Source organism: Pan paniscus, chromosome 8, assembly GCF_029289425.2.
Source record: "Pan paniscus chromosome 8, NHGRI_mPanPan1-v2.0_pri, whole genome shotgun sequence".
Classification (NCBI taxonomy): Eukaryota; Metazoa; Chordata; class Mammalia; order Primates; family Hominidae; genus Pan; species Pan paniscus.
In genome coordinates, this window is record NC_073257.2 from 108,424,463 (window position 1) to 108,448,321 (window position 23,859).

General features: G+C 35.2%; 1 protein-coding gene across 2 annotated transcripts in view; it reads right to left on the reverse strand.

The window, feature by feature from the left end:
- Positions 1–2,109: 2,109 nt before the first annotated feature.
- Positions 2,110–23,859, reverse strand: part of TM9SF3 (transmembrane 9 superfamily member 3) — a 70,869-nt gene continuing 49,119 nt past the window's right edge. For both annotated transcript variants that reach the window (XM_034931229.2, XM_063607834.1), the window contains exons 11-16: positions 18,798–18,937; positions 16,286–16,354; positions 12,034–12,180; positions 11,419–11,502; positions 11,219–11,295; positions 2,110–6,332 (exon numbers count right to left, since the gene is read on the reverse strand). In XM_034931229.2, coding sequence (XP_034787120.1) covers positions 6,265–6,332; positions 11,219–11,295; positions 11,419–11,502; positions 12,034–12,180; positions 16,286–16,354; positions 18,798–18,937 — 585 coding nt within the window. In that variant the 3' untranslated portion in view covers positions 2,110–6,264. The remainder of the gene's footprint in view (positions 6,333–11,218; positions 11,296–11,418; positions 11,503–12,033; positions 12,181–16,285; positions 16,355–18,797; positions 18,938–23,859) is intronic.

Here is a 23,859-nt window from a genome sequence, read left to right on the forward strand (position 1 = left end):
AAACTGGAGGTAGAGTAACAGGCTTTATGACATAAAACTGCTCAACTTAGCTCCATTATTACATTAATAATTACTTCAGGGTTTCCTCTGCCATATCTCTGGGTCCTCTGTGAACCTGAGCAAGTGTTTTTCTCCTCTTAGATGTCCATCTCCCACCCAGAGTAACTGGGTTCTCTTGCCCCTTCAAGTCTACTGAGTTTTATCCACCTGGGCCACTTTCTCATTTTGCCTTTCCAAGCCACTATACATGATAATTTGTTCCAGGCCAGCTCATTCCTTCATTTACATTGCTCACCACTGAGAAGATACTGTTTTCTGGAGAATGTAATTAAAGATACTACAATTTTTAGCAGCTGCTTAAAACCCTTCCTGGCTCTCCAAAACCTTTATTCAAGTTCTTCAGGGTGGCATACCAGGTCCTCCGTCCACCATCAAGCCTTCCTTTCACCTTTCCAGTCTTGGCTCCTTACAACTCCCACATTCCAGTCTTCTGGCATTAAAACACCCTGCAGTCATCCTAACAAGGCTGCTTCACACCCTCCATGTCTCTGCCTGGGACACACTGATAATCGCATATCCCACATCCTCATGCCAGCATTGCAGCTACCCTATCTGTGACACTTACCTATCCAGGACTGCCCTTTCTGGTCTATAACTGCAGCAGACCTCTCTGACCAACCCCAACTTAGAATCACCTTCCATGTCTCACTTTCTAGACTCTCCCTTTTCTTCACTGACCTTCAATATTAAGTCTTGTAATCCTAGTGGCTTAGACTGAGACACTAAGAATAACCATAACATTGGCCAGCCCCACTTATATTAATTTCCCCCTGCAACCATCTCCCACATTTTTTTCCTTTGAAATCGCTGTCAAGCAAAGTAATCGTGCAAACTTTGAAAATCATTTTAAATAATCAAGTAATTTAAAATACATTTGTAAACTACACTGATTCCACATGTCCCAATTAGGCTTATTCCCCCCTTTTCTAATGTTATATTGCAGAGTAACAGTTCCACAAAAATAGTTCACTTGAAATCAAGAAGCTGGCTGCATACGAGTCCCTTCTGTCCTTAGTTTTCCAACCAGACAAAAAGTGTTCATTAAAGAAATAAAAAGTAATCCAAATTTGTACCAATGATGTGGCTAACGGGAATTGCCAAGTACAGGTGTTGACTGAGGCACCTAATAAAACTAGGGGAAAAGAACCAAGGAGGTTGGTCAGGATTTTTAAAAACTAGTCAGAAACGGAAAAACAAAATATACAAATAGACATGGAGAAATTAACCACTGATTTCAATGTGGCACAATAAAAATAATCTCTTCCATTCGTATAGAACACTAATTTTCAATGTGACTTCTACATATATTACCTGCCTCCCAGGCTAGAGAGGGTGACACCCCCACTTTACAGTTACAATAGTCAAGACAACAGGGCCCTGAATCTTGATGACTTCTGGGCTAAACATAAGAGCACCTTTAGCTGCTGTGGTTTCTTATCCATAAAACACAGCTATCTACTCTACCAGCTTCACAGGATGGTTGTGAGGGAACAAGTGAAACTGCTTTGAAAAAGTAGTAAATGCTAAACAAATGCAAAGAATCTATTTACCAGGCAAATAGATGGTAAAGTCTGAGTGTAAGAGTCAGAATAGGTATACAAAAAAGCCAAAAGAATGGCAATAAAAGAAAAATCATTCTTAAGAAAGACCAATCTTATTCACTGGACCATTCTCTCAACTTTACTGTACATTACAGTTCACTTTTGAAATACAAATTTAAACCTTAAATTTTAAATACATCATTCCAGGGGTTAGCGGACTATGGCCTGCAGGCCATTTTTGTGAAGTTATACTGGAACATAGCCATGCTCATTAGTTTATGTAGTCTACTGTGGCTGCTTTGGTGCTACAATGATAGTTTCAACAGAGACTGCATAGCCCTCAAAGCCGAAAGTATTTACTATCTAGACCTTCACAGAAAAAGTCTGCAGACCCCTGCTTTAATTGTGGAAAACTATACTAAGTTATTCATTTGCCTGTCAATAATGGGTTATCCCTTATGCTTGGTTCATGTTTCAAAAAGGAAAGAAATAAGGAATCCAAAGGAAGTACATTTAACTTTTTATTACTTTTTAAAAATCCAAATTCAGATAAATTAACACACTAGGTTAGAACCTCAATTGTATTTGATACATTATATACTGGATTTCTATTACTAAAAAGCCAGTTGGAATATGGCCTATACGAACCAAAGAGTGTATACAAAATGGAAGTGGTCATCAGGCAATAATTGTTTCCTTGGAACTCTGCACCGACTGTCCATGCTCTGTGGGGACTTACACATTCAAGTTTGACAGTTGAAAAACCAACTGGAGCTGCTTTTCCAAGAATGTTCTGTTGTCCTTCAAATAGAATTCCATGTTATTTCTTTCTTGCCTTAAGCTCTTATATCTTTCAAATGACCTAAGCTGATGAACTGGAGTAAACACAAACTGCTGCAGTTATCAATTAGCAAGCCTAGTTCACCAATACTTCAAAATAAACAGACTTCACAAGTTTATTTCCATTCCTAACAGTGGAATAATAACTTAATTTTGTTTACTTTTGTCTTTGTAGATTTCTGTCTGCAGCTCCAGTAAGAATGCCAAATCAGATGGCTTTTAGGAAATGCTCATAGGAGAGAACTAGAGTTATTCCTCACACTGAATTTAAGTCTTACAAGATTTCTGCAGGTTCATATGTTAACGTTCTGATCTAGCCTACCTGTAAGTCTAGTTTATTTCTGTACACACTTCCAAATACTCTTCATAAATTTTCACTTCTGATTGAAATATAACACCTTGATTGATGAAATAGTTTCATAACTATAGAATTTTAGTGAAGATATAAAACATTAATGAATACTTGTGTTTTAATACATCACTACTCCTATTTATTACATGTTCCAATAAACCAATAGAATGAAGCACTAAGACACGGTGAAATCTAAACTTAAAACCCAGATGGAACTGCCATATAGATTACAAATGGGTCTCCCCACCACAGAATTCATATACAAAAGCCCTTCGGTATGTAGCTTTTCCTGAACAAATACATTAATACACTTTTTGTTTTTTACATTTGTAAAAATTCAAGGTTTTAATAACATTTCTTTGCAAGACATTTGGTATAAGGTGGTTAATAAATATTAGGAAACAAACACTGTACCAAAATGGATATGACTTGTGAATAAACCCTAAATAAAGTGGCTTTTGGAAGAACTGGATTTTGCAGCAACCAACTTTATAAAGAGGTCCATCCACTCTCAATGGAAAACACCCAAGCATACCATTCACTAGGTTCGGATATCACCATAATATAATGAATTCTAAGAGTATGGGGTTTGATTTATGGGCAACCCTAGTACAATCTAGGAGCCCAACATGATGAAAAATACTAAAAGAATGCTTCACCATCCCTCAGGCCATTACATTTCCACCTTATCCTACTCTTGTATTAGGATATATGTATACAAATGTCAACTACTAATGTAGTTAAATTTCAGGAGAAGCATGCTTAAAGATACACAAGGAATGTTTAGCCTTAATTTTTGATAGTATTATCCAAAGTGTCAGTTGAAAGAAATTAAGCAAATAATGTTAACAAATGAAAGACAGATACACAGCATTAGTGGGGGTATAAAAACCTCACCTTTCAATTAACTTGAATAATGTTCTATTTTCTATTCTACAACTGAGCGCTAGGGAGCTAAACTATTTGTGAATTACATCTTCTTTAAGAAGACACACACACACACGCACACACACACATACACTTATTCAACCCCTCTATGCAGCCAAAAACCAATACAAGTCCTTTTCTAAAAGACTTTAAAGGTGATTAATATTCATTTAATGCTCTTAATGTATTTGGAAATCAGAAAATTATTTTTCACCACAGATTCCAAAGAACTTCAAATAGAGCTCAATTTAGTAGAAAGAATTGGTGTACCTGAAAGCATTTAACCCACACATTTTCAATAAACCCTATATCTTACCTGCAAGATTCATATCATGAGAAACAAATTTCATTTTATTAAGACAAAAGCTTACTGTCCAATTTATACTCCCATCAGACAGACTATGTATTGGTATGTTAAAAGTACTTTTGAATAAAAGTGGTGAGAAAGAAACCAAAAAAGTACTTTATATATAGTTAAAAGGTTACATAATATAGGCAACTAAATATTAACTTTTAGTTTCTTTTTTATAAGATCTTAAAGGCAAGTAAGAAGGAAGAGAAAATGGAAGTACCAATAAATTATATTTAATATACCATTTTGGCTTCAGAAGAGGATTTACCTACAGCTTCTGATCAAATTTGTTGGATCATATCAATCATACTTAAGTGGTAAGAAATCATACTTTTCACCTTTTAAAGGACTTACATGTCACAATATAGGATGTGGAGTCCATCAATATATAGGTACATATTTTGTAATGAAAACATCTTGTGTAACTATTAATTGCATGATTTTCATATTAAGGTTTAAATACAGGTGTTTTGAGTCTTTCTAAAAATAACAATATAAAGTATTGTTTTAGGTGGTCATTTGCATAGCAAACTATTAAACTAGAAACTCAGTGGTTCTAGGAAAACTTCATATTATGAATAGTTCCAGAAAAATGTATTCAAATCACTTCTCTTACAAAACTGTAACCTTTATTTGTTGATCCAACAGTACGTTAACCACTTTTACCCCATCCCCACTTTACACGGTACACCAACCTGAACAGATTTTGTGCCACAATTTCATTCAAAGGGTTTGTCATTCACTTTATGATTGTGCTGGATAATCTAGATGTAAGCAAGTCTGGAGATTTTTAAATATGGGTCCCCTGTATGAGAGTAGCATAGTTTATAGCATACTTTTAAAAATGGCATTCGGTAATTTTGCCTTCTGGACAGAAAGATATCTTCAAATTGCAAACACATCTATTTCCACAAAACAATTTGGTCAGGAAATTTTATTTGAACATTCTAAAGCAATAATGCTTTAGATGATACTTAAGTGTCCCAGACAGGATTAACAAAATTAAATGTCTCTGAATTACAAATTTGGCTCCTGTAGGAGTCTCAGAAAATAAACAGAAGAAAACAACCCCCCTCCCAAAAGAAGTATGACACACACATTTTGAAGAAACCCCAATGTTTCATGCAATGGTAGGCAAGATGTAAAAGGCCACCCAAATCACACATTTCTACACCAATCATCATAAAAGTACTCTGTAGTCGATCTGTACATCCAAATGCATTTGGGAATCTACACCTACGTTACATTATTTAATGTTATATACATTTATTACCCACCCCCCTTGTTTTTAATAATTTCTTATGTAAAACCTTCATTCAAACCCAAAAGATGTAAGACTAACTTGGGGGGAAAAAAGATAATCACTTTAGACATTCAGTTAAAATGTAGTTTATCTAAATCTCAAAATGTTTAATAAAAACAAGTATCTTCTCCATTTAACACTTTGCTTTCTAACTGTACAGTAAATTGCATTGTAGAGAGTACACTTCTGTCTTCAAACTGTATCTTCTTTGGATGGAATTAAGATGTAACTGTATAGTTTTAAGATAAATAAATGGGAAGTTGGTCCAACTAAGATGACAGCAGATATATTACATGCAGGATTTAATATTTTCTAATTCTCTCTTTTAAAAAAAAGGATGCAGTTGGATTGGGAAAAAAAAAAAGTCAAAAAAGAACCCAGATTCAATATATAAAAATGTCCCACAATAGGTCGACAATGGCAGTAAAAATAAGAGGAAAAAAGTAATCTTTCTGGAACATCATTTTTCAATAACATAGAAACACTAAGTGCCAGGAAGATTCCTATTCATGTAATTTTAGCATCCAAGTTTCCCTCTATTTATTTTATTGGAACAAATGCTTTAAATAAACTATTTGTCCTCTTCACTGAAGAGAGCTGGTCTATTTCATCTTTAATGAGCTAGTTTTTGGGAAGATTAGCCATGTACTGTAGTAATGCCTACTGCATAAAATCCAAGCATTTGCTGTGAACAGTTGGAGAAAGCAGTCAGGAAGAACCTAGGATCAATGGAAATAGATGTTACTTTAAGCCACCGACGAAAGAGAGACCCACAAAGTACCCAGTGTGTTAAAGCCCAAATCTCTTCTTGCGTTTGTTTGTTTTTGCTGTGCAAGTTCCACCCCTATGAAAAAGAAATTGATCCAAAGTTCCAGGTTTTCTTGGGTCTCTAGTCAATTTTCACATTAGTATAGATTTTTCGGACAAAGGCACTTGTTCCCATGTAACCAATCGCTCCTGCAAAGATAAAATAAGATGTTTTGAAACAAATACATACAGAGCAGTATCCATCATTTAAAAACACTAAATACTCTATGCTCTGGAAAGTTATTCTTTTTTAAAGAAAATATCCTTATGTTAGTATTCTCTCTGAACTTACTAAAACTGTATGATTTGCTTTGCAAATCACCTGATACCATAATACACTGAGTCTGACCATCATATGCCAAGTCTAATCAAGTAGCAATTATTTCTTGTATAATCAGTAACTACAGAATTAAAATACATCTCTTATAAAGCAAGAATAATTTGATAATGGCAAAAGGTTGTTAAATCAAAAAACATGCCTTCTTTGATTTGAAGATATACTATTCTAGGTCATTAAAGTAAAAATCAATATATCTTCCCAAAATCCAATAGATAAATAGTTAGAAGTGACTGAAAATTCTCTTAAGGAAGGACAGGGAACCATGTCCCAATAGCAGTTGAAGCTCTAGAGAAGAGGCATTTTCTGACAGCTTCTTTTTTATTTTTCAGTTGTAGAAGCTGTGTAGTTGGTAGTAGGGATGACATATTTGCGGGAATAGACAGGACAGAGAGGTAAGTGGGTCAGAAGTTTTGAAATGTTGTTTTTTAACAATTAGCCTCAACCAGAGCTTAAAACACCAGAAATCAGGGATGTTTGTTTTGTTAAATAAAATATTTATCTCCTGTGTCTAAAAGAGTGCCTGGCATATAAGATACTTGGTAAATATTTGTTGAATGAATGAATGAACTAGATGGTTCTTTATTGCAAATATAGGTTGGTGCAAAAGTATTTGCAGCTTTACAATTACTTTTGTACCGACCTACTAAGGGCTCTTTAGGACAATGCAGTTGGTTATTGAACTGTCAGAGAAGAAATCTCCATTGGCCTTAGGAATTTATGATGTAGCCCAATATTATTGAAAGCTTAAAAGAAAACCTTCCATTAATTAGTAATATTAAGTGCACACACAAATGCCTAGTCACCCTTGAACCAATCTTTTAGTGAATCTTTTATTCACTAAACTGGTGAATGAAAGGCAAGAATCAAGCATCTCTCCTGTTTCTCCTATGTATGAACCATACCCCAAGGCTACCAACTGGTTGATGAAAGGAAGGTTATCCTTATGGAAGTATTCCAGCTAACAAATATAAAAGGAACAATAGAATTAGAATATTATAACCACTAATGAATTATTTGAGCTAGGCAATAACTATCAATGGCTGCTAACTTCACAAAGAAATAGAACCAGAAATTATGTGCTTTCCTGATAAAAGCTTACAAACCACCTGTTAAACATTCTTGGACAAGTATTCTTGAGTATGATCAAGCCTACAGATCTAACTACCACTTGAAGAAACTTTAAATGACACTTCAGCAATATAATCAGCAAAATCCAGAGTGTGGAAAATTCTACAGAAATTGTTTAAGTTTTAAAAATAAACTGCAAGTGAGAGAGAGAATATCTATAGACTAAAAGAGCCTTAAGAGACATTTCAGCCAAGCAATTCATGAATCTTAATTGATCTCAAAGCAAACAAACTATATTTAAAAAGAAGTCATTGCAAGTGTGGTAAATCTGAACATTAACTGAATTATTCCATCATATTAAGAAATTACATTTATCTTTCAGGGAGAGACATATACTGAAATATTTACACTTGAAATGACATAAGGTCTAAGATTCATGTCAGAATAAAAGGGGGGATACAAAGTGGGAATATAAATAAAACAAGATAGGCCATGAGTTGATAATTACTGACATTGGGTGTTAGTACATGGGGACTCACTATATATAGTATTGTCTCTATTTTTGTATGTATTTGAAAGTTTCCCTTTATTAAATATTAAAATACAAAAAACCAAAGTGACAAAGCAACACTATTTCCACTTATTTTTGCAATGACAAGTCATTTCTTTTATAATAGGAAATAACAATATTACATTTTAAAATATTGATAATGCATTTTAGAATAGTTACAATACAATTCTTTACAGGATAAGAGAAAAATCATTCAATTTTGTGAAAATATACCTGAATCCTTACGACACGAAAGGATGTATAAAATTTTAATTAGCATCAAAAATTTTAATGGTATAATACTAGTCCAATAACCAAATCCAATTTTCCAGACGTACAAAACATTGTTCCCCTTTGAGCAGAAATATGCTTAAAATCAAAACAGTTTCAACCTAGAGAATCATTTTTCCTAATCTTATGAGTACCTCAAGAATAAACTTACAAGGGCATGACTTTACAAAAAGAGAATACTGAATATGCCCTCTAGAAAAGTAAATATCTTAGGAATAATAGAGGTGCACTTTTAAACTTAATTCCTCAAAACAAAAATGCTATGCTCATAATATCCCACCTTAATGTAGTCATTTTTTCCTACATTAAAAAAATCAACAAATATTTTTGTTTTAATTACTGACAAGCATTTTAGCAACATAAATTGATGGATATATATAATTTTTGTATTATGATGACATTCTAATGACTTCCAGTCTAAACAGTTTCTCCCCACCTGCCCCTGAAAAATGAAGTACTGAAGGCATATAAACCCATTAAAGAATAAATGCTGGGACATTGCCAGAACAGCAGGGAACTGTAAATGTGCCAAGGTTTTCAGGCAGCAAGATGAAATTTCAGCAGGAAAAGCACTCAAAAAATTTAGCTAGATTCATTCCATTTTCTTTGTAAATGTCAAGATGTTACCTCTCTGGGTCTTCCTAAGATCACATATAGAAAAAGTCAAGTCAAGAAAAATTTTTTTAACTCTCTGCATAATCGATTCTATACCTCACTGAATGCTGGTGATAATCAAGAAAAATCTCAGATAAAATAAAGAGGAGTCCAGTGAACAATACTCTGAAGAAAGGATGGCAAATAATAAGGAACCTTCTGACTGTCCAAGAATAGGGATGTTTCCACCTGACACAATGTAGTTTTAACCTTCAGTCCCTCTCATCTTTCTCTCAAAGTTGGTTACTAATTATCACAGGGAATGGCTATCACAGCAGCTATAAATAAAACATGTGACTATAACATAAGAGAATGATCTTTCCTTGTGGAATGTTTCATTCACTACTTTACAGACAATCTCATTTGTGTGTGCGCACACACATGATCACATACATCGTGTATATGAACTGAACAGGCTCTTTTGATGGAGAAACAAAGCAATCTTGGTACCCCAAAGGTGTCCATAAATGTCATACCAAGACTTAGCTTTTAATAAGATTACCATATCTTATATATATCTTATATAGCCAAAGGTGGAATTATCAAATACACACATACATACATAAATAGCCAATGGCAAGTAACAGAAAAAGGAGGAAAATTATCCACTCTCTGGAAATGTTTCCACCATGATTAGTCCCGCAGCCTTACATCATTCCTACAAAGTAACCAAGGGATCAGTCTCATTTATCAAGTAAAACACATCATTCCTACAAAGTAATTAAGGGACCAGTCTCATTTATCAAGTAAAACACTGAGCCCGAAAAAAAGTGAGTTACTTGTATGAGTTTCCCTTAAGTTACCTCTGCCAGAACTTAGAGTCATAAAGTTGTTCTGAGATGAAAACACAAGGTGTGGAATCCCACAGAGACTGTGCAGAAACACAGACACAATTCCAGAGCAGAAGGAAGCCCAAGGACTTTCAGCCTTCATCAATAGCAGCAGCAGCTACCCCTCACTGAGCATCTACCAGCCACGTGATGTTTATCCACATTTAATCACTGAATCCTCTTTATAGCCCTATGAGGTAGGTATTATTTCTATTTTGCAAATGAGTAAAGTTGAGGAAGAAAGGTTAAATAATTTGGCCAGAGTAACATGGCTATTAAGTGGGGAGTTCACACCCAGAACAGACTGACCCCAAAAGGCCAGCTCTTTCCATATCTCACCATGTAAATGGCTATCGTTACTACCTAATAACAGTCCCAGCACTACACTTGGTGCTTTACACACATGACACTATTCCTCACAACCACTCTGAAAGATATGCCCATTTTACAGATAAAAATGAGACTTAGAAAGGTTAATGTGACCTCCATGGCCATAAAAAAAGCTGAGCAACAGCATGGACATTTATTCCAGTGCTTTCAGGCTCTCATGCTTATGCCTTTCCCATTTATCATACTGTTTCCAAAAGTTCTTTATTTTCTAGCTATTTCACACATTCTAGAGATTCTATCACATGGTGAAAACTATTACCTCTTCCTTTTAATAGATGATTATGATAGATCCATAAATAGTGGTTTTATCCCCACTTTACAGAAGCTTAGAGAGCTTGGGGAACTAGATCAAGGTGGAAAGCATACATATGGTACAGCTAGAACTTAAGTCCAGTCTGTAGATACCCAAGTATGCAATCATAACAAGTAAACTGTGCTGTCTCCTAGGTGTCTCCTGGTTTCTCCAAGAATACTCTGAGAAGTTTCCAAACAGGAATCATTCAGGCAACACCTTAACATGCCTACATCATGATCTTCCATTGAACCTAAGCTTTAAAAAATGCCAATTCTCAAGCCAGGCACAGTGGCATGTGCCTGTAGTCCCAGCTAGTTCAGAAGCTGAGTCTCTAAAAACAATAAATAAAATGAAAAAGCCAATTCTCAACATGAATGAAAAACTGTGATGTGAAATTCTGTGCTATACAGAATTACTAGAATTTCTATAAAAATAGAAATTAATAAGGTAATAAATTATGTTGTGGGGAAGAGTCAAAAGGACTGAAATCAGACTCGGGTTTATTTTGGTGTTTCTGATCAAACAACAGATAAAATTTCTTAATTTCCAATTACTGTATTTTTCAGATTTAGAGAAACTCAGATTTACTCATGATGTTCAAAGAATTTCAAAACTTACCACACATTATCCCCAAGGCTGTGCTAAATACCGCCATATATCCAAAGTAAAATGATGTTTGAAATAAGCCATACATCCTGAAATAAAACAAAATATATATAGGATATCCAGTTTTACTTTCAACATAAGGCCTTAAATATTAGTATTTAAAGGACAAATTTAGTTTCCTAAATAAAAGGTGAAAAAATGTCTCCACTTACTTTGTTTTGAAAAAATAGTAGTAAAAGGAATACATGTAAACATAGATTGCAGTTGATGCAGCAGAGAGAAAACTTGTCCATTGCCTGGTGGGGGGAGGGGGAAAGAAGATAAATCTCTTTTGAATTAATGACACTAAAACAAAGATTTTAAAGCAAAGAATTTAATAAAACATCCTTTAAAGTCCTTTAAAACTTATTTAAAAAACAAATGCATAGACATGGTATTCAAATTTATCAACAAGGAAAACATCTAAGAATTAGAAAGCTCAATCTTGAATTTTGTCAGATTCCCTATTACCAGTGACCATAAATACACCATTTCCTTTTTCATATCTAAGTTTCCTTGTGTTTAGAATGGAGCAATGCTTCTCATAAAACTCTTTTCATATCAAGCACTTTGTAAAAAATATTTCTAACACAGTACTCCATTAATACATTAAAAATTTGATATTTTTTCTCTAAAATATGTATCATTTTTATAACTGGAAAAAAATCCCTATGCTATTTTAAGTAACATTTCTATACAGCTCTTTACTCCACCTTATAGATTTCAAAGGAAATCTTATTTTAAAATATTATGGTTCCCCAAATTTCTATCCACAAATAGGTACTTACCACCTGTAATCTTCTGCATTTAGTAGAAAATATGTGCACACAATAGTCACACAGACAGTCACAATGCACAGGATAACCAGCACCAGCATCATGAAGCCATAGACATAATAGATCTTATATGCCCAGAAAGACGTGAAGATGAAATACCTAAGTAAATGCAATAAAGACACAGGTTTCCAGTCTTTATTCTTAAAGCTCACTCTGCTCTTCGTGAGTCTCACATTTTAGTTCTCATTTTTTTCCTCACTTAATGACTTTCTTTCAAGTATCTTCCAACAGTTTCTCTTACCATGTCTTCATCAATTAAATCCACTAGAATTCTCTCAAAAAATATTTTCTTGGATAATCTTTGAAAAACAGATTCTTCAGTAGGGCATTCACCTCTACACAAACTGAATAAAACAGAAGCTTCAAGAAGTATAATGTAGAAAAGAACAAATGAAAATAGCTAAAAAATCCGTATTTGTATCCATATTGTTTTGTAGATACAACACAATTCAAGCAATGTAGTTTGTATTTTATTAAATAGAAAATAAAATACTCTATTAAATAGAAAAATAAGTTAGAGCAATAATGTATAAAATTAGGAAAAGCAGGCCTGAAGAAGATTCACACTGTCTTCAGAGGACAGCAAGGGAAAAGGCTTTAAGATTTTTAATTAAGAAAAAGATCTTTCACTCTAATCCATTATCAAGTCATCACTAAATTACAACAGAGCCTTTCAGCCTCTTTTCTTTTTCTTGTTGCCCAAGCTGGAGTACACTGGCACAATCTCAGCTCACTCAACCTCCACCTCCCAGGTTCAAAAGATTCTCCTGCCTCTGCCTCCTGAGTAGCTGGGAATACAGGCGCGCATGACCACGCCCAGCTAATTTTTTGTATTTTTAGTAGAGACGGGGTTTCATCATGTTGGCTAGGCTGGTCTCGAACTCCTGACCTCAGGTGATCCACTCACCTCGACCTCCCCATTATTCATTCTTTCAACAAATATTTACAGAGCCCCTATCATGCATCAGGAAAGCAGTGAGAACAGAACAGTAAAGACAACAAAGTCTCTACCCTCAAGAAGATTACTAGCTGGTTGGGAAACACCAGTAAAGACCATGATACACTGTGATATGTGCTACATGAATGCACATAAGGTTCATCTTCCCACTGTGGCTGAACGGGGCTTTATTGGGGGAGAAGAATCACATAAGGAACGTGGAGGGTAAAGGGAGCCAGAAGAATGTTCCAGGTATGCCGGGCATGGTGACTCACGCCTGTAATCCTAGAACTTTGGGAGGCTGAGGCAGACGGATCACCTGAGGTCGGGAGTTCGAGACCAGCTTGACCAACATCGTGAAACCTCCGTCTCTACTAAAAATACAAAATTAGCTGGGTGTGGTGGCACATGCCTATAATCCCAGCTACTTGGGAGGCTAAGGCAGGATAATCGCTTGAACCCAGGAGGCAGAGGCGGCGGCTGCGGTGAGCCAAGATAGTGCCACTGCACTCCAGCCTGCGCAACAAGCAAAACTCCGTCTCAAAAAAAAAAAAAAAAAAAAAAAAGAATGTTCCAGGTACAGGAGCAGCAAAAGCAAAGGTGAGCAAATAAAGGGAATCCACTGCATTTTGAAAAACTAAGAGTAATTCACTATGGCTAATACTTTAAATGAAGGGGAAAGAACTAAGAAATGAAGTTGGAGAAGTGAACAGGGCCAGTTCTTACGTTATAAAGACCCTTAATGGCCATGTTATGGTGTTACTTGCCATTGGCTATTTATGTATGTACGTGTGTATTTGATAATTCCACCTCTGGCTATATAAGATATATATAAGATATGGTAATCTTATTAAAAGCTAAGTCTTGGTATGACATTTATGGACACCTTTGGGGTACCAAGATTGCTTTGTTTCTCCATCAAAAGAGCCTGTTCAGTTCATATACACGATGTATGTGATGTGTGTGCGCACACACAAATGAGATTGTCTGTAAAGTAGTGAATGAAACATTCCACAAGGAAAGATCATTCTCTTATGTTATAGTCACATGTTTTATTTATAGCTGCTGTGATAGCCATTCCCTGTGATAATTAGTAACCAACTTTGAGAGAAAGATGAGAGGGACTGAAGGTTAAAACTACATTGTGTCAGGTGGAAACATCCCTATTCTTGGACAGTCAGAAGGTTCCTTATTATTTGCCATCCTTTCTTCAGAGTATTGTTCACTGGACTCCTCTTTATTTTATCTGAGATTTTTCTTGATTATCACCAGCATTCAGTGAGGTATAGAATCGATTATGCAGAGAGTTAAAAAAATTTTTCTTGACTTGACTTTTTCTATATGTGATCTTAGGAAGACCCAGAGAGGTAACATCTTGACATTTACAAAGAAAATGGAATGAATCTAGCTAAATTTTTTTGAGTGCTTTTCCTGCTGAAATTTCATCTTGCTGCCTGAAAACCTTGGCACATTTACAGTTCCCTGCTGTTCTGGCAATGTCCCAGCATTTATTCTTTAATGGGTTTATATGCCTTCAGTACTTCATTTTTCAGGGGCAGGTGGGGAGAAACTGTTTAGACTGGAAGTCATTAGAATGTCATCATAATACAAAAATTAAAATAAGAAGTGTTAAGCAAAGAAATGACATGACACCTTAAAAAGACCACTTTGGCTACCAAATGGGTAGGAGAATGGGTTTGAAGGTGGACAAAACAGAAGATAAGTTGAAGAAACAGCAGAGAAGTTATCTAGTGGAACACAGTGCCTGGAGAAGCACAAAGACATGTGGTTCAGAAGTACTGGGGACAGGGGTAGAAGGGAAAAAGAAGTCACAGGTCAAGTCTGAATAAAGGCACAAAGCATTGTCAGACTGGAACTAAAGAAGTTCCTGAACTGACTTTAATAAACCACGAGTTACAGAGACACACACTCCAACTCCTAAGGTACTAATGCCCATAGCATATGCAGAGCTGATAAGTGACAACCAAGAGTTGGTCCATATCTATTTATGTCAGTTGTACCTGTTAGTACCATTAGACTAAACTGACTAAATTAAATGTTACATAAACCAATAAATGTCAGAGTAAAAAGGATGTGTGGTTACTATAAAAATTATGTTGAATGCTTTGGAAAGATTCAATAAGGTGAGTCCCTTTAAAAAAGTTATAAAATTCGATGTGATTGAGACGGCTATAGACTGGGGGACAAATGTACAAATCTAGAAGGATTCTGCACTTAGAATGCTTCAGATAGGACTTTATGTTCTTGCTTCACTTTAAAAAGGCTGGAAAACACAGGATCTGTATTACCAATGTCAAAGGAAAAAAATGAAAAAATTTCAATGAAAAAAAAGACCATGGCTCTATATTTAAAAAAAAAAAAAAATCAGTGAAGGACGTACATTTACTTGTCTTAAAATATTATGTATGTATCTTTTAAAATAATTATCTTACATGAGCCAACTTTTTCAACTAACCAACTACCAAATCCAATTACGTCCATTAAGGAGACTCCTACCATACAGGAGACAATCAGCAGTGGGGCATCTGGAAACATGTAAGGCTATTTTAAGTTGTCACAATGACTGGTATTTAGTGGACAGGAGCCAAGGGTGTACAGCTGCAATACCTGAGAAAGTCCCATACGGTGAACTTTCTTGCCTAAAATAACCAGAGTATTCCCATCAGGGGGCACGGGGACATAGACTAAGAAAAGAAAGTCTTTTTTATTTTGTAATGGTGACAAAGGATGCAGATGTAAAGCACAGTAAGTGGCACAAGGTGGCATACCTCTTATCTCTAAATACATACACACTTCCTAGCACTCCTGCAGGCCTCTATGGAAGGAACCTAGGAAATGACTATGCATCAAAAGATGTCAGGGCCTAGACGGACTAGTAGGTATTGGTTTACCTAGTTCCCTAGATCCTCAGAAATATTTTTAAAATACAATAAAAACCAGGAATTCCTTAAATCATGCATATGATCAAAGGCTGGTCTACCATTCTTTAACACATAGTTTTGATTTCTAAGATTTCCTCTTAGGAGAGGGAGGTCTAGAATACAATACAAAAAGGTATAAACATCACTTGAATATTTAAGAACACAGCCAACAGCTACCTTTATATAGCCTATTCCCTTTCTGGAATCATGGAATTAACAGATTATTAGATGTTCTCCCAACTGATGACTTTACATGTTCCCTAACTCCTAAATTGTCTTACTATAATCAAATCCCTCAAAACATAAATACATTATCAAAACTTACATTTCAATAAAGATTGAACCAAAAGGTAAAATTCCACCCAGGCAAACAATAACCGCAGGCTCCATGAACCTGGAAAATATTAAAATTAATAGTAAACTTCTAGTATGATTTCCATGTTATATAAACACTGATAACAGAAAGCAGGTACTTGACACTTAAAAAATCATCTCTAAAGGATAGAAACAAACCAGTAAAATGAAAAGCCAAAACCCAAAGAGGCACAATACATAGGTGGGACTTCAAATTAGCCATAGGTTACAATCAATATTCTTTCTGCATTAAAGACTGAGACAAGTATATGAAGAACACAAATTACTGACACTGGCAGAACTTCAAAAAGTCTCTAAGTGTTCCCTCTGGTTCTACTAGACTCCCATAACTTCTTAGAACTCTACAGGCATTTATTCACAAAAAGCCAAAGGGAAAGAAACGAAGAGTCTAGAGATCTCCATTTGAAATAATGTTTCCCAAATTGTGGCCTTGCCATCTCTTTGCTCACTCTCTCCTTGGTTCTATAATTCCTTTTCCTACAAATTATACAATTAAGGTATTATGAGTTCTTATTTATAATGGCACCAAAGAAATAAAAAATAAAATTGAAACTTCATTAATTCATTCCACAAACATTTACTGACTGTAATTGGTAATTCCCCACCTGGATGCCTTCTCTTGTCTCGTATTTCTCTCCTGAAAGCATTGGCTCAAATACTCTCCCTTTAAAACCTTTGCTGAGTCTCCCAGGAAGAGGTGGGTCCTTCTCCCACTCTTCCACTGCCTCTTGAAAATACCTCCACCACAGTACTTACCACGCTATACTGTAACTGTCCAATTCCAAATACATGTGTGTACATATATATAAAAAACCTCACTAGATTATAAACCCTGGCAGGCAGAAGCTATTCATCTAGGTATTTCCAGTGCCTAGCACAATACCTGGCACAAAAAAGATCCTAAACTAATAACTATGAAATTAACAAACTAAAAAACTGAGAAGAAAATGGTAAAATTTGAGAGCTGAAAAAAAAACTTAAAAATCATTTAATGTAGTCTTCTTTCCTTACTTTACAGGAAGCCAAGACACAGAGGTTAAAAGTGATCTGCCCAAGGTGACACAGTCAATGAGAGGCAGATCTAGTATTCAGATTTAGGTTCCCAGGATTATACTCCCCAAAACAGAGGCACACACAAGCCTTCCTATACCTAATTGCAATGCATCTCTGGTGAGGAAGCTCTCACGAGACCTCTCCTTCACTGGCCCTAGTGACTTAGAGGAACTTTTGTGACTTCTGACTATGCTTTTCCTTTAAACTTACCCTTCCCAGTAAGGATATTGATGGGGGTCCTAACATACTGATTTACAAAAAAAAAATTACTTTAAAAAATAAACTACAGGCTGGGCGTGGTGGCTTACGCCTGTAATCCCAGCACTCTGGGAGGCCAAGGTGGGCAGATCACGAGGTTAGGAGATCGAGACCATCCTGGCTAACACGGTGAAACCCCATCTCTACTAAAAATACAAAAAATTAGCCAGGCGTGGTGGCGGGCACCTGTAGTCCCAGTTACTCGGAAGGCTGAGGCGGAAGAATGGCATGAATCCAGGAAGTGGAGCTTGCAGTGAGCCGAGATCACACCACTGCACTCCAGCCTGGGCCACAGAGTGAGACCTCATCTCAAAAATAATAATAATAATAAAATAAATAAATAAATAAAATAATAAACTACAAAAGTTCTAACTAAAGTCTCTCATAAGCACCAATCTAAGGAAAGAAAAGAATATGGCCAATTCAAACTATAGGGGCTATTTTATTCATCCTCCATTTCTATAAATGTCTACATGCCTCCATGTCTAGAAGGGACAGAGCAAAATTATCACCTATTTGTATAAGCACCTGAATACGCTGTATTTACAATCTGGTAAAATATCTAGGGACAGAGACTTTATATATATATCTGTTATCATAAAAATGCAGAGTCTACTTACTATACAACTATTCCTATAAATAGGGAATGTAATAAATGTACACTAAATTGTACAGTACTAAAATATCTGGAAAGATAGTAAATATTTCAGGTTCTGCATGTGATAGTATCTCTGACATTACTGATCTGCCAGCTCTGATGCTGTACTATAAAAGCAGCCACAGAGAATACATAAACAAATGGGCATGGCTGAGTTCCAACAAAACTTTATAGATAAAAACAGGCAGCAGGCCAGATTTGGCCTGCAGGATTAGTAAAACTGCAGCTTTAGTTCACACCCACTTCTACACCATAGAAAAGCATTTGACTTAACTGTAAATGGCACGATATTCAGAAAGTGGAATAAGGGTATAATTTATTATTACTCTTAACAATGTAGATTAAAGGAAATAGTAAAATGAACTTCTTAGGCTCAAACTTAAGATTGTCATTATCATAAATACATACCAATTCTAAAGTTACATGTACACAACAGCCTTAAGAACTTATATATTGTGTGAAACAATCGCATAAGATTTAGCATTCTCTTTACCATTTTTTCTCCGGTATAGGACGAGGCACAGCATTGACACGACAAGGAAAGTTGGGCTGACCTGACAGATTTCGGCCAAGTATTGTACCAACAAGATTTAGAGGAAGAATAACAAAAAAACAGATGCAACAAACGGCCACCTGTAAATTAAATAAAAATGTGTGATTACTCAGAGAACAATAACATTAATATAAACAAATAAAAGAGACACAATTTAAACACAATTTGACCACAAAAGAAAATGTTTAAGTTCAATATGAGCTAAAATTGTGCAAGAAGTACACTAATGAAAACAAAAAGGTGTGCTTTAAAGTATTAGAACTAAACTGAATACAAGTTGAACTAGTTCTTATCCAATTTGGTTTTCCATTCTTTCCTATTCTTCCAGACTATCTCTGCCACAATCCCTTTTTCTCCTCTTTCACTCTCAGCTGTCATGCTTTTTTAATATATTTATCCATTGTCTTTCATTATTATAACCAACTTACTTAACTGGCTATGCTTTTTGAGCTCATAAAATGCACTAAGAGCTTTATATGTGTTATTTTCTTATTTTGCAAATGAAGGAAAGGAGACTCAGAGAAGGATAAGTAACTTCCCATAATTGCATAGCTAGTGGAGAGCCAGACCAAAATTTCAACTCAGATCTCCCAGCCTCAAAGCCCACACTCTTTTCTATCCTACACTACCTTGGAATCCTAATAGAAGCAGATCGCTATCTATGTGTCACTAGTAAAATAGTACAAATATTTTCCTGCCCATTAGTAGTGCAAAGTCTAAAATTACAGAGAAGACCATACGGAGATTTTAGAACCAAAGTGGCCAATTAGAAACATATTTATTTTTGTGACTTTTTTTCTTTATAAAATCAGCTCTTTTCCGGCCAACCATCTAATTAAGATCATTTCACTCTGAACTTCTGTAAAATGGAGTAGAATTGAATCACCTCTAAGATCTCTTTAAATTATACACTTTAGGTTATAATAAATAGAAAGTAAAAGTGAGAGAAAGACTGAATGAAACATGTGAAGACACTGATTGAGAGAAATGAAGAGGTATGGGGTAGGAAATCCACAGTGATTGCACAAGAAGGAAAGATCTCTTTGAACCAATATTAGTAAAAATTCTTCATTAGATCCTTTTGTGTGTGTATATGTGTTTTTAAACAAGCCAAAGGGTACTGTCATCTCCTTTTCAGATAAAACATAAATATGTGAGAGTTACAGAGCTCCATAATACCATTTTAAACATCAGACTCAGGAACTCAATTTATCTGTGTTTCAGTTTAGGCCTAGGCCTATGAATAATATGAATTTATGCTCATATTAAAATACGTGAAATGTGAAAAATAAGCAGGTGTTTTTAAGATAGTTTAAGCTTTATGTTATGAACTATACATATGTCGTAAATATGGGGAGTGATAAATTCCATCTCAATTTTTGCTTTTACTTTCTTAATAACTACAAGACTCATAAACCTTAACACATTGTAATAAAGACCTATATATTTTTCCCTTAGTTTACCAGAACTCTAATTTCAAATAAGAATTACAGAGAAAATTAAGAAAACATTCCTATGTTGAATTACATGGTCTAGAAGAATGGTTTTCAAACTGTTCCAAAGAACTCTCAGGTCCTACTGAAGAGCTTCTGGGATTCCACAAGCATTTGATTTGAGTATCCTTTTGAAAATAGTTTCTTTTTAAAACACTTTCAACTGTAATAAGATATATATAGCTCAAAGGAGTTCTATACCAAATATCAGTATACTGGAGATATCATAGCCAGGTTAACTCATTTTCATGCAAATCTCAGAATAAAGTTTCTCCTGCTTATCTCTGTGTATATACTGAACTGAATGAATTTTGTCATTGATTAGGAAGGCTTGTAATGCTATATTGGTCTTTTATTCTATCTCCTTCACCTCATCCCAATTAAGGCCTGCACATATTTGTTCACTAAAAATTGTATAAGCAAAAGTACTACTACAGCACAATGTGTGTGACAGGCAATTGAGTGGCAGCTGAAGTGAGGGCACACCTTGCCTTCTGTGCACATAACAGTCAATAAAGGAATCTACAGTCTCAAAAAGACATTATCAATTGCTTAGCATTTGTCAATATTTTCCCTTTTGTTGTCCAACTTTTTAATATATGATAAAAAATGTGAGCAGTTTGTTAGAAATAGTGATTAAGCTGTGAAACCAGTTCCCTACTCCTTTATGTTCAAGTTCTGGATGAAGTTACTTGAAAAATACTCTAAGATTGCAAGGCAAGCTGTTAAAAAAAAATTCACATGGAATGAACTCATTTGTGAAGAATTTTTCTCAATACTGATAACTAAATAAATTGGGTGCTGAAGATAAGTAATAGCTTATTCAAACCCCTTGATATTAGATTTGTATTCATCACAACTTTATTGCTCTTATTAAATTCAGTGTTAAAAATACTTAATTTGCAAAATATACTAATAAAATCATCCTTGTATCTGTTTTCTATCTGGGCTTCCACATTATTTTGGAATGAAACTTAGCAGCTAAGAGGGTCTAATATATTGGTGAAAACCCTGGAACTCAAATTAATATGGGGCTCTCCTCTATTCCCCTAGTCACTGTTCAGAGGAGAATGAAAGCAGGCAGTGGGGAGAAGAAAGATTTACTCCATGTTGAGGGCCTCCCTTATCTACAACAATAACAAGTTAGAATCAAGTACTGCCTATTGGTGCTTAATACCCCAAAGATCTACATACTGATCACATCTTCTCAATCTCAGACATAAACCAAGAATTTGGCTATTACTTATTCTATCTTTGCTTCCAGACTGGCCTACAGGCCAATATCTCTCATAAACTTAGATGTAAAAACAAATTTTAGCAAATGTAATCCAACCATATATAAAACAAATAATATATCATGACAAAGTGAAGTTCATCAAATGAATGCAAGACTGATTAAAGATTAGAAAGTTAATACTTTCACCATATTTTCAGAATTAAAAAAGAAAAATCACAGATCTCAAAAGATACAGAAAATGCTGTTCTAAGATCGAACACCCATTCAAAATTAAAAGAAAAAAAACTTGCAGCGAACTACAAATAGAAGGGAACTTTAACAAGCTGATGAAGGGCATCTACAAAAAAAAATAGCTATTATTTTAATTAACGGCATAAAACTAAATGCCTTCCTGCCAAGATTGGGAACAAAGAAAGGATGTCTGCTCTTGACACTTCTATTCAACATTATACTGCAGGTTTTAGCCAGTGCAATCAGACAACAAAAAGAAATAACAGACATACAGATCAAAAAAGAGAAGTGAAACTGTTTAAATAATTTGATAATCTATTTTTTTAAATAACACTATGTACCCATAAAAATTAAAAATAAAAAAATTTTTGATCTATGTAAAAAACTAAAGTTTTTACTTTATTGTAAGAATAAAGTAACCCTAGCTCACTTATTGTAGAACTAATAAGTGAATTTAGCAGGGTTGTAGGATACAAAGCCAATATCCTAAAAAACTGTTTTCCTACATATAGTCAACACTCAAAAATAGGGTGTAAACTGTTCAAGTCCACTTACAAGTGGATTTTCTTCTGCCTCTGCCACCCCTGAGACAGCATCCCTGAGACACCCCTCCTTCTTCTTCCTCAGCCTACTCAATGTGATGATGAAAATGAAAATCTTTATTATGATCCACGTCTACTTAAAGAATAGCAAATACATTTTTCTCTTCCTTATGATTTTCTCTTTTGAAGAGACAAGGTCTCACTATATTATCCAGGCTGAAATGCAGTGGCTATTCACAGGCACGATCATAGAGCACTACAGCCTCAACTCCTGGGCTTAAGTGATCCTTCTGCCTCAGCCTCCTGAATAACTGGGACTACAGGCACAAACCGCACACCCAGCTAACCTTACGATTTTCTTAATAACATTTTCTTTTCCCTAGCTTACTTTATTGTAAGAATGCAGTATATAATACATATAACATACAAAATATGTGTTCATCAGTGAGGCTTCCAGTCAACAGCAGGCTTATTCGTAGTTAAGGTTTTGGGGAGATTTTCAGTTGTGTGGGCAGGGGGTAGGGGTCAGCACCCCAAACCTCATATTGTTCAAAAGTCAACTGTACTCTCATGTGCCACATAACAATTTTTTTTTGGTCAATGATGGACCACGTATCTGACATTCGTCCCATAAGATTAGAAGACTGTATTTTTACTATACCTTTTCTATGTTTACATACACAAACACCACTGTGTTACAATTGCCTACAGTATTCAGTACAATAATATGCTGTACAGGTCTGTAGCCTTGTAAGATTAGGCTATAACATATAGCCTAGGTTTGTAGGAGGCTATACCATCTAGGTTTGTGTAAGTACACTCTGAGATGTTCACACAATGAAAAAATTGTGTAACAACTCATTTCACAGAACATATCCCTGGCATTAAATGATGCATGACTGTAACAGCAATAAACGATCAGAATTTGAAATTTAAAAATGGCCGGGCATGGTGGCTCATGCCTGTAATCCCAGCACTTTGGGAGGCCAAGGCAGGCAGATCACCTAAGGTCAGGAGTTCGAGGCAAGCCTGGCCAACATGGTGAAAGCCTATCTCTATAAAAAAACAAAAATTAGCTGGGCGTGGTGACGCGCACCTGTAATCCTAGCTACTGGGGAGGCTGAGGTAGGAGAATCGCTTGAACCCGGGAGATGGAGGAACAGAAATTTAAAAAATATCATTCACCAACAGAATAATATGAAATACTGGAGAATAAATTCAACAGAAGATGGACAAAACCTGAACACTAAAATCTATGAAACGTTGCTGAGAAAAATTAAAGGTATCTAAATAAGTTGAGAGATATACTCTGCTCATTAATCAAAAGACTCAATAATGTTAAGATGTCAATTTTTCCCAAATTGTGCTATAGATTCAATGTAATCACAATCAAAACCCCAGAAGACTTTTTATAGAAACTGACAAGCTGCTTCTAAACTTTATATGGAAATGCAAAGAATATTAGAAAAGCCAAAACAACTTTGAAAAAGAATTGATTT